Raw genomic sequence first — 15,084 nt, 5'->3', positions numbered from 1 at the left:
AGCAAAATAAATACATCATATTAAGAATACACCTTCGCATGTGACAATTATTGAGGTGAAATTGTGCTACAAGTCCTGTGCCAGATACATTCACCTTTAACACATGGTTTTTGATGACCATTTTCTACTCTAGATGTGAGTTACTCATAATGAGGCAAAAGCAAATAACGCGTGCCCATTTTTATTTGTTACATGTGCTGCATCATTTTGTTTTCTGTATTGACAAACAAAAAATCGCCATTCACTGTCTTCATGCTGCACCACACCTCTGAATAGAATTATAGCATCTGAAAACAACAGAGGATAATGTGAACTAAAACTGTCCCATGCTACCAGAGTAAGCTGTTTGTTGCTTCATTCACTCGAGGAAACGTAAACCTCTAATCAACTTGCCGCACTTTCTTTTCCTTAATCTTTCTTTCTATGTTGACCACTGTTGTCTTCAGTCTTGTGAAATTCATTTTCCAAATCTGTGAAGGCAAGTTCTTATGGATGCTGCAAGAAAGGTGGGCATAGAAGGAGCAGAAGAACTTCTGCTGGACCCTAGCAAAGGAGTCGATGAGGTATGTTTTCTACTCACCGTTGCTCCTGGTGGCCATCGTTATTTTGGGAAAAAGGCTGCAGCTTCTTAATCCGTTTTCTGGTGGTACAAGGTTAAGGAAGAACTCAACAAGTACTCTTCTGGCATTTCTGGAGTCCCTCACTTTGTGGTATGAATATTAGCTACTTTACTGTTAGTGTCCCTTTCACCTCTTATCCAGTTATTAGTGACTTGTGCATGATATCTTTTTGTGCTGTTTATTTCAGATCAATGGAAAATATCAACTCAGTGGTGGTCAGCCTCCAAACATATTCATGAGGGCGTTCGAGACTGCTGCCAAAGATGCAGCTGAATGATTGTTCAAGGAACTTCTTTACGGATTATACTTGTATGTACAAAAATAGCAAAATATTGTGGTAAAAAGGAATAAAGGATGGCTTGCAAAAAGGAACAACAAAAGTTACAAGTCATTTATGGTTTTATTATGAAAAAGATAATTTATGAATCCTACTATATTTGCAGTAATTCTGATGTGATGATTGGAGAAATAAATTAGGAAGGCTTTCAGCGTACCATGCCACTCGGGCACATAAGTAACCATGTCCGCAAGGCACGTTCGAAGTTGCAAGGAGGTGGAAAATAATTTATATAAATTAGCAATTGTTTGTATATTTACACTCCGTTTGTAGTCTGCTGAATTGTGTCATGTTGTGCTTATATTATAATATGATATAGAAAATTAGACACAAAAGTAAGCAAAAACTGGTTTAGTAAACAAGATTATCACAATTCATCACAGTGCCTTAACCTAAACTGAAATGTGGAACAGAAAATTTATACTAAGCAGAGAAATCAGAGGTTTGCACAACAAAATCAAATAATCACAGGATTGAACAGAGATGACAGCTATACCTATCCTAAGAGCATGAAATTGGAAAGGTAAAGCTCTGGGACACCAGCATTAAGTATTTTTCCTGTTGCGATGTATCGAAATAGCCAACGACCGGCCTAGCACAGTGGCAGAGGCGTATTATGCAAGGGTAAGGCTGTCTAGAAATTCCATTCCCTAAACCCCATCTTGTGCGTCCCTTTCTTTCGATAAAATCCAAATTGCACAGAGAAATGATATCGGAGTCTGAACGACTGAAATCTATCAGAAATTAGTGAAGACATTATGTAATTAGCACCATAATTTTACAACCAAGTGATAAAAGTTTTGGTATACCAGACATAAAGTGTCTCCTTGTTTGCATGGAAAATCCGAATAGCACAGAAAATGAGGCCAGAACATGAAAAATGGAAATTCGTCCGGCAATTAGTGAAGAAATCATCTAATTAGCACCCTGATTCTGTAATCAAGTGATCACTTACTCGCATGCATACCAAGTATCTACTCCCTTCATCCCAAAATAAGTGACTCAACTTTGTACTAACTTTGTACTAAAGCTAGTACAAAGTTGAGTCACTTATTTTGGAACAGAGGGAAGGGAGTACTTGATTGCAACTAAGAGACATCTTCCAGACCAACTGCATCTCTTTCCACGGTTGGCTGAACCGATCAAGCTTTTCCTTCCCCATTAAGCCAAGTGCCAAGTTGTGTCGTTGTCACCAATTAGCTGAACATGTAAGAGTTTCAGCTTCACTGCCGGCCTGGAACATTCTTGATGTATGAATTACAACAATTTGGAATCAACAACAAATCTATATATAAATGAATTTGGGGTATTCCATAGCATCAACAAGAGCATATAATTTCTAGTAGGATAGTGGTGTTTACATGCATGGACCTGGTTTAAGCAGAGGGCTCACTTTTTTCTTGACATCAAGCAGAGGGCTCACTTGTTTTTTACATGAACAGCTTTCAGCGCTAGCGGACTTTGCCTTTATGGGGCAAACAGCCAAAACAAAGCTTCAGGTTATATTGTTGCCTGTACATGGCTCCTAGCATGATACACACTGAGACTGTACTCCAAAATGTTCAGCAGTCTTAAGAGTAGCTTCAATGTGAAAAGTGAAAATCATTTGATGAATAGACAAAACCAAAACACAGAATATACCAAATGCTCGGAAATTTTCTCTCTTACATACTCCATGCCTTTTTTGGTATTTATGAAATCTTTTTTGACAAGGACATCGCGCCTTGTTCTTAAATCTTTTGTGATAAGGACAACCGAGGCACAGCCTATTTAGGTTCAGAAGGTCAAAATAGATCTTCATACTACAACCCTAAAATCACAAGCATTAATCACAATACAAAATTCACAAGGTTCAGTGCAGCTCAGTGTGGTAGCTCCCGCACTGGCTCCGGCAGATGCAGATCGACAAATCACAAAGTACTTATCAGTTATCACAAAGCATACATAGAAACATTCAGCGCTACTTCTCTCTATTCTAGTACGCACACCTGATGGTGGTCGGCAGAAATGGTCCAACCAAACGGAGTTTCGATGATCCACGTGTAATACTAAAATCAGCCTTTAATATAATAGGCAAGTCTCTGTCAATTATATATCGGTTAGAATGAAACTGTAAGCCATACTACCAGTTGAACTGTAAATGATAAAGTCGGGGCCAACAAAGAGTTGGAATGGACTTTGGTGATTTCATAGAAATTTTATCGCTAACATTACAGAAAAAAAGGTAATCTGGAAACTGACTGGCAATTAGCCTTATACCGCTGGTCAACCTCACATGGGATGTTAATAACAGGTTTATACATGTATACAATTGTGATGAACTGATATATCCTACAACATACTAATAACTAAATACCAAAGCTTTCCAAGAGATATTCCTCTCCAAATAGGTCCTAGCAATTTTTCAGTCAAGATCTAAAGTAAAAACCTCCAAATATGAAAACTTGAGTTTTCAGACATGGCATTTGTGAAGATGTGTCAAGATTTGTATTTTAGCCCTGCATTGCAAGGGGGCAGCTGAAGAAATAAAGCTTGTGTGTCAGAATATTTTCCCAAATAAAATTGAATATTTGTCTTGTAATTCCTACTGAATAGTTGAACAATTCTTCAACCTTTGCCATTGATCCAGTCCACCAGGGTGAAAATTCACAAATTGCTTCACAAACCTGACATCTGAGCATGCCATGATGGTGCTCAAGGCTACCATGGACTTGTTTACCTTGTTCTTGTTTGTTGGTTTGATCTTGACACCATTTTCGGTGAGCCACTTGTACATCATGAATCTCAGCTTCATCTTCTCCAAACTGTACCCGAAAATCGCAGGAAAAGCAACAATAGATTCAAGAGTGTATCCAATGTCATTCAGAATGTAGCTGATCTTTTTCTTGATCATACTCACTGACATGTTCAGTATAAATGGGGCCACTTTGATCATGCTGCAGGCATCCTCATAGTCCAATCCAGCATCGACCAAGCAATCTAGCCTCTCTTGAAGCTGGTCACCGCGGCCACGAAAATGGGACATTGCCTTCACCATGTCGTCAGAGTTCTCAATGAAGCCGATCTTCAGCAAAAATTCAGCCTTCTCTCCAAGATAAAAACTGTCTATCTTTGTCACAGCTGCAATTTTTTTCTTTGATACCAAAGTACCAAACTGCATAGGGTCATCTTTTATGATATTACATAACCTCGCAGCAGACAGGTTCATGGTAGACAACACAATAGCAGCACTCTGACAAGAACTAGCACCAAGAATTTCAGGGCATGATGAGACAACCCGAGCAATGTCGAATGCCTCCATTCCTATCTGAGTCAAAAAATCCACTGACTTCTGCAGATTCTTTGGAAATTTCATGTTTAGAACCCATGGGCACTGCACGAACAGCTGTAGCATGCTATCTATCTGAATGCCAAATTTACACAGCATGCTCACAAGAAGATACAACTTCTTACCAGATTCGCCAAACACAAATCTTGGATGTTCTTTGATCAGCCTTACCAGCAGAGTCTTGTTGTTGGAACCCATCATATCAAGAAATTCAAGCATTTTAAGAGTTCGTCTCCAGTTGTGCGTGCTCTCATCTGACAAACCCCCTCTAAACCATCCGAGCATAATACCAGAGGCTTTCAGCTTATCCAAAACATGCAGAAACTCAAGGTTGGCTTCACCAATAAGGAGTTTGGGGCAACACACTACAAGCTTGGTGATTGTTGATTTGCTCAATCCAAGCTGCTCATATTCTTGCAATTTCGAGAATAACACACTGTGCCCATAGCCAAACACCTCATTGGCCTCCTTGTACACCTTACCAATCTTGGTCCGTGGCACGCCATAATCACAGAGTACTTGGTAATTCTCCAGCAATTCAACAGCATCCTTCAGGTATATCAAATCACTTGGCAAGAACTTCCCCAACTCTGACGGCCTGAGCCCAATGCTCTCGAAGAACGGCTCAAACTCATTGATGGGGTGGTATTGGAGGAACCTGGAGACTGACAATCTCACATCGGCGCCGCCGCCGGCGTCTGCGTTGGCAAGGAGGCGGGCGAGGAACGCCGGAGAGTTCTTGCTCATGTGCTCGGCGAGCATGAACTCTATTCCCCGCGTAGAATGGAGATACTCGAGCAGCGAGGCCTGCGCGCTCGCACGGACGAGGCCATGCCGGAGCACGCGCGCCGGCGAATCCGGGATCTTGTCCGGAGGCGCCGCGCAGGCGTCGCCGGAAAAGCACCGAGCCGGCGGCTGGACATCAGAGTTCTGAAAAGATCTCACGCCACAAGAACCAACAACGACTCCTCTTCTAAAAACTAGAGGCAAGCGGAAACTGATAGGAGGATTGCAATACTTACGCGAATCTTTAGTCAGATTCAACGGGGATCCACAGATTCTTGCATACGCAATCTGATTGCTCGATTGGGGGAGCGACTCCGCGCAAGCTTGGACCTCCCGGAGCAGCAGCCGCCTAAGCATGACTAGTCACTTGCTTCCGGCGGTAGAGACATCGAGGGATTGCAAAAACTGAAGGAAAGCTCGGAGCTTTACTCCAGAGATTTGTCGCGAATTTTTGTTGGATTAATAATGAACTGATGATCCATCACTGATGTTAAAACCCTAGCGGCGGTTTTTGGTCCGGAAAAACCAAGTGCAACTGCGAGAGGCGCGAGAGCCGTACGATGGCCGTATCGAACGGTCAAACACTCGCTTCCCAGTTAGGTGTCCCCTTTCTCGTATCCAAAGTGGGAAATTTAGCTCACAGAGTACTCCCTCTGTCGTGGTTTACTGGATCTCCTAATATTTGATCAAATTTTGACCGTCTACTCCATATAACAAATAAAATATATTCATAAAAAACAAATAAAATATAATTTAAATGCTAAGAATATGCACTGAATTTGTATTTAAAATAGGATTCCTACCTGTCATATAGTTTAGATTTTATTAGTTTAAAGTTATGGTCACAGTTTTACACTGGATACGAAGATGCCTAATAAACCCGAACAGGGAGAGTACATCTGTTAGGGGAACTATTACAGATGCATTTGTACATTATCGATCGTTGTACTAACTACTAGTATGACAAATAGATTTTAAAAAAGGCATTTATAATAGTGAACAAAGGGAGTAATTCCTAAAATTCATTTCAAAAGCGAGCTTCTAGCCTCCATATTTGAAAGGTGTGAAAGCTTAGTTTGGAGTGTGTTCCAGACTCAACTGTTGTGGCATGAGTGAAAGTTCATTTCTTTTTTCCTCTCACACTATAGTTGGGTTTGAAACAACGTTGCCATCTGTACATAATCTACCGACACAAAAGCCACCAGCGAGGGGGGCGACATGAGCGCTAACCACTCGCCATTAATGACACGTTCGCTCCTTCGGATTCTCGTAGTGACTTGTTCGATGCTTGTCCTTCGACATCATCTCCTGTTCTGCAGCCCGCCGTCCCTAGCTATAAAAGGCTAGCGACGAGGCAACACCATTACCCTAACCCTAGTCGTCGTCTCCTCCCCTGTAGGATCGAAAGTATGTCTAGAGGAAGGGTGATTAGACTACTTGACCAAATAAAAATCTAGTCTTTTTCCAATTTTAATTCTTGACAGATTTTAGCAACTTAGCACAAGTCAAGCAAACAACCTACACATGCAATTCTAAGAGTATAGCAGCGGAATGTAAAACAATTGCATATGAAGGTAAAGGGAGGAGTTTGGAGGGAGCAAACGCAATGTAGACACGGAGATTTTTGGCGTGGTTCCGATAGGTGGTGCTATCGTATATCCACATTGATGGAGACTTCAACCCACGAAGGGTAACGGTTGCGCGAGTCCACAGAGGGCTCCACCCATGAAGGGTCCACGAAGAAACAACCTTGTCTATCCCACCATGGCCATCACCCACGAAGGACTTGCCTCACTAGGGTAGATCTTCACGAAGTAGGCGATCTCCTTGCCCGTACAAACTCCTTGGTTCAACTCCACAATCTTGACGAAGGCTCCCAAGTGACACCTAACCAATCTAGGAGACACCACTCTCCAAAAGGTAATAGATGGTGTGTTGATGATGAACTCCTTGCTCTTGTGCTTCAAATGATAGTCTCCCCAACACTCAACTCTCTCTCACAGGATTGGATTTAGTAGAAAGATGATTTGAGTGGAAAGCAATTTGGGGAAGGCTAGAGATCAAGATTTATGTGGTTGGAATGGAATATCTTGACCTCAACACAAGTGTAGGTGGTTCTCTCTTAGAAAATGTATGTTGGAAGTGTAGGCATGTTCTGATGGCTCTCCCAGAAAATGTATGTTGGAAGTGTAGGCATGTTCTGATGGCTCTCTCCATGAATGAAGAGTGGGTGGAGGGGTATATATAGTCTCCACACAAAATCTAACCGTTACACACAAATCACCAAACTCGGTGGGACTGAATCATACAACTCGGTCAGACCGATTTAGTTCATAATGTGACCATTAGGGTTTTCGGTGGGACCGACATGTCAACTCGGTGGGGACGATACCATTAGGGTTAGGGCATAACGTAATCTCGGTGAGACCGATTACGCAAACTCGGTGAGGCCGATTTTGGTAATAGACTAACCAGAGAGTTGGTCAGGCAATCTCGGTGGGACCGATTCGCTCTTTCGGTAGGACCGAAACATTACGAAAGGGAAATAGAGAGTTTGCATTGCAATCTCGGTTGGTACGATCGCTCATCTCGGTTGGACCGAAACGTTACGAAGGGAAACAGAGAGATTATAATCCCATCTCGGTGAGACTAAGATCCCTATCGGTAGTACCGAAAAGACTAGGGTTTGTGGCAGTGACTATGTCAAGTGAACTCGGTGGCGCCGGATAGAAAGTTACGGTGGGGCCGAGTTTGACTTTTGGTTTGGGATATATTTGGATATGAGAAAGTGATTGAGGGTTGTGGAGCATATCACTAAGCATTTTGAGCAAGAACTTCATTAAGCAACACTCCACCCCCTCTTAATAGTATTGGCTTTTCCTATGGACTCAATGTGATCTTGGATCACTAAAAATGAAATGTAGAGTCTTGTGCTTTGACCTTGAGCCAATCCTTTTGTCCTTAGCATTTTGAGGGGTCCACTTTCTAATCCATGCCATGCCAATCATTGAGCTTTTCCTGAAATATTTATCTTCAAGTAGCATTAGCTCAATGAGCTATATGTTGTTAGAAATTACCAAAACCACCCAGGGATAGTTGCACTTTCAATCTCCCCTTTTTGGTAATTGATGACAACATATAGATCAAAGCTTCGACAAATGATTATAAGATTGAAAAACATCGTTGCTTTGAGAAGTATGTGATAAGCAAGAGCTCCCCCTAATTTTGTGCATTATTTAAAATTTGCTTTTGAATGCAAATGCACAATCGATTAGGATCATGGGTTACTCTTCCATGTCACATATACCTTGGTGGAGCGCTCAAAATGATAGAAATTAAAAGCATGCACTCATCACCAAGCAAGTGAATGATCATATATGGAATATAAAGGATAGCATCATTCAACCAAACATCAAGGTAGCATATGATCAACCACATGATCATATAAGTATCTCACAAGGACATAAAGTATCTCACACAAGCACACAATAAAGTAATTCAACCAAAATAGCAAGAGAGATAAAAAGCAAGACACTCTCTCTCGAAGCCTACGATCTATACATATTTCTCCCCCTTTGGCAACAAGTTACCAAAAAGTTTGAAAATGCATAGTGATATACGTCTCTCAGGCTTGATCTTCGGGAGGTGGTGTAGATAGAACTCCAAGGACGAAGGCTTCCGATGAAGTAGTTGGAGCTGATGGAGTGGGTGCTGGAGGTGGCACTGGAGCTGTAGCTGCTGGTGCTGACTGTTGGGGAACGTAGCAATAATTCAAAATTTTCCTACGTGTCACCAAGATCAATCTATGGAGTCATCTAGCAATAAGGGAGGAGTGGATCTACATACCCTTGTAGATCGTGCGCGAAAGCGTTCAAGAGAACGGGGTTGATGGAGTCGTACTCGTCGTGATCCAAATCACCGATGATCCTAGCGCCGAACGGACGGCACCTCCGCGTTCAACACACGTACGGAGCAGCGACGTCTCCTCCTTCTTGATCCAGCAAGGGGGAAGGAGAGGTTGATGGAGATCCAGCAGCACGACGGCGTGTTGGTGGAAGTAGCGCGATTCCAACAGGGCTTCGCCAAGCGCTGCGGGAGGAGGGATATGTGTCATGGGAGGGAGATGGAGGCGCCAGGGCTTAGGTATGGCTGCCCTCCCTTTCCCCCACTATATATAGGGCCAAGGAAGAGGGGGGGCGCAGCCTTGGCCCTTCCTCCAAGGAAGGGTGCGGCCAGGGAGGAGTCCATCCTCCCCAAGGCACCTAGGAGGTGCCTTCCCCTTTTAGGACTCTTCCTTTCCCTTATCTCTTGGCGCATGGGCCTCTTGGGGCTGGTGCCCTTGGCCCATATAGGTCAAGGCGCACACCCCTACAGCCCATGTGGCCCCCCGGGGCAGGTGGACCCCCTTGGTGGACCCCCGGACCCCTTTCAGCACTCCCGGTACAATACCGATAATGCGCGAAACTTTTCCGGCGACCAAAACAAGACTTCCCATATATAAATCTTTACCTCTGGACCATTCCGGAACTCCTCGTGACGTCCGGGATCTCATCCGGGACTCCGAACAACTTTCGAGTTACCGCATACTAATATCTCTATAACCCTAGCGTCACCGAACCTTAAGTGTGTAGACCCTACGGGTTCGGGAGACATGCAGACATGACCGAGATGACTCTCCGGTCAATAACCAACAACGGGATCTGGATACCCATGTTGGCTCCCACATGTTCCACGATGATCTCATCGGATGAACCACGATGTCAAGGACTTAATCAATCCCGTACACAATTCCCTTTGTCTAGCGGTACGATACTTGCCCGAGATTCGATCATCGGTATCCCGATACCTTGTTCAATCTCGTTACCGGCAAGTCTCTTTACTCGTTTCGTAACACATCATCCCGCGATCAACTCCTTGATCACATTGTGCACATTATGATGATGTCCTACCGAGTGGGCCCAGAGATACCTCTCCGTCACACGGAGTGACAAATCCCAGTCTCGATTCGTGCCAACCCAATAGACACTTTTGGAGATACCTGTAGTGTACCTTTATAGCCACCCAGTTACGTTGTGACGTTTGGCACACCCAAAGCACTCCTACGGTATCCGGGAGTTGCACAATCTCATGGTCTAAGGAAATGATACTTGACATTAGAAAAGCTTTAGCATACGAACTACATGATCTTGTGCTAGGCTTAGGATTGGGTCTTGTCCATCACATCATTCTCCTAATGATGTGATCCCGTTATCAACGACATCCAATGTCCATGGTCAGGAAACCGTGACCATCTATTGATCAACGAGCTAGTCAACTAGAGGCTTACTAGGGACATGGTGTTGTCTATGTATCCACACATGTATCTGAGTTTCCTATCAATACAATTCTAGCATGGATAATAAATGATTATCATGAACAAGGAAATATAATAATAACCAATTTATTATTGCCTCTAGGGCATATTTCCAACAGTCTCCCACTTGCACTAGAGTCAATAATCCAGTTCACATCGCTATGTGATTAACACTCAAGGTCACATCCCCATGTGACTAACACCCAAGAGTTTACTAGAGTCAATAATCTAGTTCACATTACCATGTGATTAACACTTGATGAGTTCTGGTTTTGATCATGTTATGCTTGTGAGAGATGTTATAGTCAACGGGTCTGAATCTTTCAGATCCGTGTGTGCTTTACAAATCTCTATGTCATCTCCCAGATGCAGCTACCACGTTCTATTTGGAGCTATTCCAAATAACTGTTCTACTATACGAATCCAGTTTACTACTCAGAATAATCTGGATTAGTGTCAAAGTTTGCATCGGTGTAACCCTTTACGACGAACTCTTTTACCACCTCCATAATCGAGAAAATTCCTTAGTCCACTAGTTACTAAGGATAACTTTGACCGATGTCCTGTGATCCATTCTTGGATCACTCTTGTACCCCTTGACTGACTCATGGCAAGGCACACTTCAGGTGCGGTACACAGCATAGCATACTGTAGAGCCTACGTCTAAAGCATAGGGGACGACCTTCGTCCTTTCTCTCTATTCTGCCGCGGTCAGGTTTCGAGTCTTACTCAATGTTCACACCTTATAACACAGCCAAGAACTCCTTCTTTGCCGATCCATTTTGAACTCCTTCAAAATCTTGTCACGGTATGTATTCATTTGAAAGTACTATTAAGCGTTTTGATCTATCCTTATAGATCTTAATGCTCAATACTCAAGTAGCCTAATCCAGGTTTTCCATTGAAAAACACTTTTCAAATAACTCTGCATGCTTTCCAGAAATTCTACATCATTTTCGATCAACAATATGTCAACAACATATACTCATCAGAAATCTATAGTGCTCCCACTCACCCTTTTGGAAATACAAGTTTCTCATAAACTTTGTATAAACCCAAAAAATCTTTGATCATCATCAAAGCATACATTCCAACTCCGAGATGCTCACTCCAGTCCTTAGAAGGATTGCTGGAGCTTTGCATACTTATTAGCATCTTTCAGGATTGACAAAACCTTCCGGTTGTATCACATACAACTTTTCTTCAAGAAAATCGTCAAGGAAACAATGTTTTGACATCCTATCTGCAAGATTTCATAAATAATGCAGTAATCGCTAATATAATTCCAACAGACTCTTAGCATCGCTACGAGTGAGAAAGTCTCACCGTAGTCAACTCCTTGAACTTGTCGGGAAACTTCTTAACGACAAGTCGAGCTTTCTTAATGGTGACATTTACCATCATTGTCCGTCTTCCTTTTAAAATCCATCTGCACTCAACAACCTTACGACCATCGAGCTGTTCTGCCAAAGTCTACACTTTGTTTTCATACATGGATCCTCTCTCGGATTTTATGGCCTCGAGCCATTTATCAGAATCCGGGCCCACCATCGCTTCTCCATAGCTCGTAGGTTCATTGTTGTCTAGCAACATGACTTCCAAGACAGGATTACGTACCACTCTGAAGTAGTACGCATCCTTGTCATCCCACGAGGTTTGGTAGTGACTTGATCTGAAGTTTCATGATCACTATCATAAGCTTCCACTTAAATTGGTGTAGGTGTCACAGGAACAACTTCCTGTGCCCTGCCACACACTAGTTGAAGAGATGGTTCAATAACCTCATCAAGTCTCCACCATCCTCCCACTCAATTCTTTCGAGAGAAACTTTTCCTCGAGAAAGGACCCGATTCCAGAAACAATCCCTTATTGCTTTCGGATCTGAGACAGGAGGTATACCCAACTGTTTTGGGTGTCCTATGAAGATGCATTTATCCGCTTTGGGTTCGAGCTTATCAGCCTAAAACTTTTTCACATAAGCGTCGCAGCCCCAAACTTTTAAGAAATGACAGCTTAGGTTTCTCTAAACCATAGTTCATGCGGTGTCATCTCATCGGAATTACGTGGTGCCCCTTTTAAAGTGAATGTGGTTGTCTCTAATGCCTAACCCATAAACTATCGTGGTAATTCGATAAGAGACATCATGGTATGCATCATATCCAATAGGGTGCAGTTATGATGTTCGGACACACCATCACACTATGGTGTTCCAGGCTGTATTAGTTCTGAAACAATTTCCACAATGTCTTAATTCTGTGCCAAACTCGTAATTCAGATATTCATCTCTATGATCATATCATAGATCTTTTATCCTCTTGTCACGACGATCTTTCAACTTCACCCTGAAATTACTTGAACCTTTCAATAATTCAGACTCATGATTCATCAAGTAAATATACTCAACATCTACTCAAATCATCTGTGAAGTAAGAACATAACGATATCCACTACATGCCTCAGCACTCATTGGACTGCACACATCAAAATGTATTACTTCCAACAAGTTGCTTTCTAGTTCCATTTTACTGAAAACGAGGCTTTCAGTCATCTTGCCCATGTGGTATGATTTGCATGTCTCAAGTGATTCAAAATCAAGTGAGTCCAAACGGTCCATTTGCATGGAGTTTCTTCATGCATATACACCAATAGACATGGTTCGCATGTCTCAAACTTTTCAAAAACGAGTGAGCCCAAGGATCCATCAACATGGAGCTTCTTCATGCGTTTTATACCGATATGACTTAAGTGGCAGTGCCACAAGTAGGTGGTACTATCATTACTATCCTATATCTTTTGGCATGAACATGTGTATCACTACGATCAAGATTCAATAAACCATTCATTTTAGGCGTAATACCATTGAAGGTATTATTCAAATAAACAGAGTAACCATTATTCTCCTTAAATGAATAATCGTATTGCGATAGACATAATCCAATCATGTCTATGCTCAACGCAAACACCAATCTTGATGGTAGAGGGAGCGTACGATATTAGATCAACCTTGGAAATACTTCCAACACATATCGTCATCTCACCTTTTATCTAGTCTCCGTTTATTCCGTAGCTTTTATTTCGAGTTACTAACACTTAGTAACCGAAACGGTATCTAATACCCTGGTGCTACTAGGAGTACTAGTAAAGTACACATTAACACAATGTATATCCAATATACTTCTATCGTCAGCCTTCTCATCTACCAAGTATCTAGGGTAATTCTGCTCCAGTGGTTGTTCCCCTTATTACAGAAACACTTAGTCTCGGGTTTGGGTTCAACCTTGGGTTTCTTCACTAGAGCAACAGCTGATTTGCTGTTTGATGAAGTATCCCCTTTTGCCCTTGTCCTTCTTGAAACTAGTGGTTTCACCAACCATCAACAATTGATGTTCCTTCTTGATTTCTACCTTTTTGGTGTCAAACATCGCGAATATCTCAAGGATCATCATATATGTCCCTGATACATTATAGTTCATCACGAAGCTCTAGCAGCTTGGTGGTAATGACTTCGGAGAAACATCACTATCTCATCTGGAAGATCAACTCCCACTCGATTCAAATGATTGTTGTACTCAGACAATCTGAGCACAAGCTCAACAATTGAGTTTTTCTCCTTAGTTTGCAGGCTAAGAAAATCGTCGGAGGTCTTATACCTCTTGATGTGGGCACGAGCCTGAAATCCCAATTTCAGCCCTCGAAACATCTCATATGTTTCGCGACGTTTCAAAACGTCTTCGGTGCCTCAACTCTAAACCGTTTAACTGAACTATCACGTAGTTATCAAAATTTGTATGTCAGATGTTCCCAACATCTACAGACGACGTTCGAGGTTCAGCACACTGAGTGGTGCATTAAGGACATAAGCCTTCTATGAAGCAATGAGGACAATCCTCAGTTTACGGACCTAGTCCGCATAATTGCTACTATCAACTTTCAACTAAATTTTCTCTAGGAACATATCTAAACAGTAGAACTGAAGCGCGAGCCACGACATAATTTGCGAAGACCTTTTGACTATGTTCAGGATAATTAAGTTCATCTTATGAACTCCCACTCAGATAGACATCCCTCTAGTCATCTAAGTGATTACATGATCCGAGTCAACTAGGCCGTGTCCGATCATCACGTGAGACGGACTAGTCAACATCGGTGAACATCTTCATGTTGATCGTATCTTCTATACGACTCATGCTCGACCTTTCGGTCTCTTGTGTTCCGAGGCCATGTCTGTACATGCTAGGCTCGTCAAGTTAACCTAAGTGTTTTGCATGTGTTCCGAGGCCATGTCTGTACATGCTAGGCTCGTCAACACCCGTTGTATTCGAACATAAGAATCTATCACACCCGATCATCACGTGGTGCTTCGAAACGACGAACTTTCGCAACGGTGCACAGTTAGGGGGAACACCTTCTTGAAATTTTAGTGAGGGATCATCTTATTTACTACCGTCGTTCTAAGCAAATAAGATGTATAAACATGATAAACATCACATGCAATCAAATAGTGACATGATATGGCCAATATCATATTGCTCCTTTTGATCTCCATCTTTGGGGCTCCATGATCATTATCGTCACCGGCATGACACCATGATCTCCATCATCATAATCTCCATCATCGTGTCTTCATGAAGTTGTCTCACCAACTATTACTTCTACTACT

At 42.3% G+C, this 15,084-nt stretch overlaps 2 protein-coding genes across 2 annotated transcripts in view; one reads left to right on the top strand and one right to left on the bottom strand.

Moving 5' to 3' along the window:
* The window catches only part of LOC119331934 (uncharacterized protein YwbO-like), a 3,379-nt gene extending 2,266 nt beyond the window's left edge, over positions 1-1,113 (top strand). The window contains exons 6-8 of the mRNA XM_037605111.1: positions 479-563; positions 654-710; positions 808-1,113. Coding sequence (XP_037461008.1) covers positions 479-563; positions 654-710; positions 808-897 — 232 coding nt within the window. The 3' untranslated portion in view covers positions 898-1,113. The remainder of the gene's footprint in view (positions 1-478; positions 564-653; positions 711-807) is intronic.
* A 2,069-nt stretch (positions 1,114-3,182) lies between these two features.
* Positions 3,183-5,382, bottom strand: LOC119334306 (transcription termination factor MTEF18, mitochondrial-like). The gene is made up of 2 exons (XM_037606897.1): positions 5,308-5,382; positions 3,183-5,215 (listed from the first exon to the last, which is right to left on the bottom strand). The coding sequence occupies exon 2, from the start codon at positions 5,045-5,047 to the stop codon at positions 3,542-3,544; it is 1,506 nt and encodes a 501-aa protein (XP_037462794.1). The 5' UTR covers positions 5,048-5,215; positions 5,308-5,382; the 3' UTR covers positions 3,183-3,541.
* Positions 5,383-15,084: the final 9,702 nt, after the last annotated feature.

This window comes from Triticum dicoccoides, chromosome 7A (assembly GCF_002162155.2).
Source record: "Triticum dicoccoides isolate Atlit2015 ecotype Zavitan chromosome 7A, WEW_v2.0, whole genome shotgun sequence".
Taxonomy (NCBI): domain Eukaryota; kingdom Viridiplantae; phylum Streptophyta; class Magnoliopsida; order Poales; family Poaceae; genus Triticum; species Triticum dicoccoides.
This window is presented reverse-complemented; position numbering and strand designations above follow the sequence as displayed.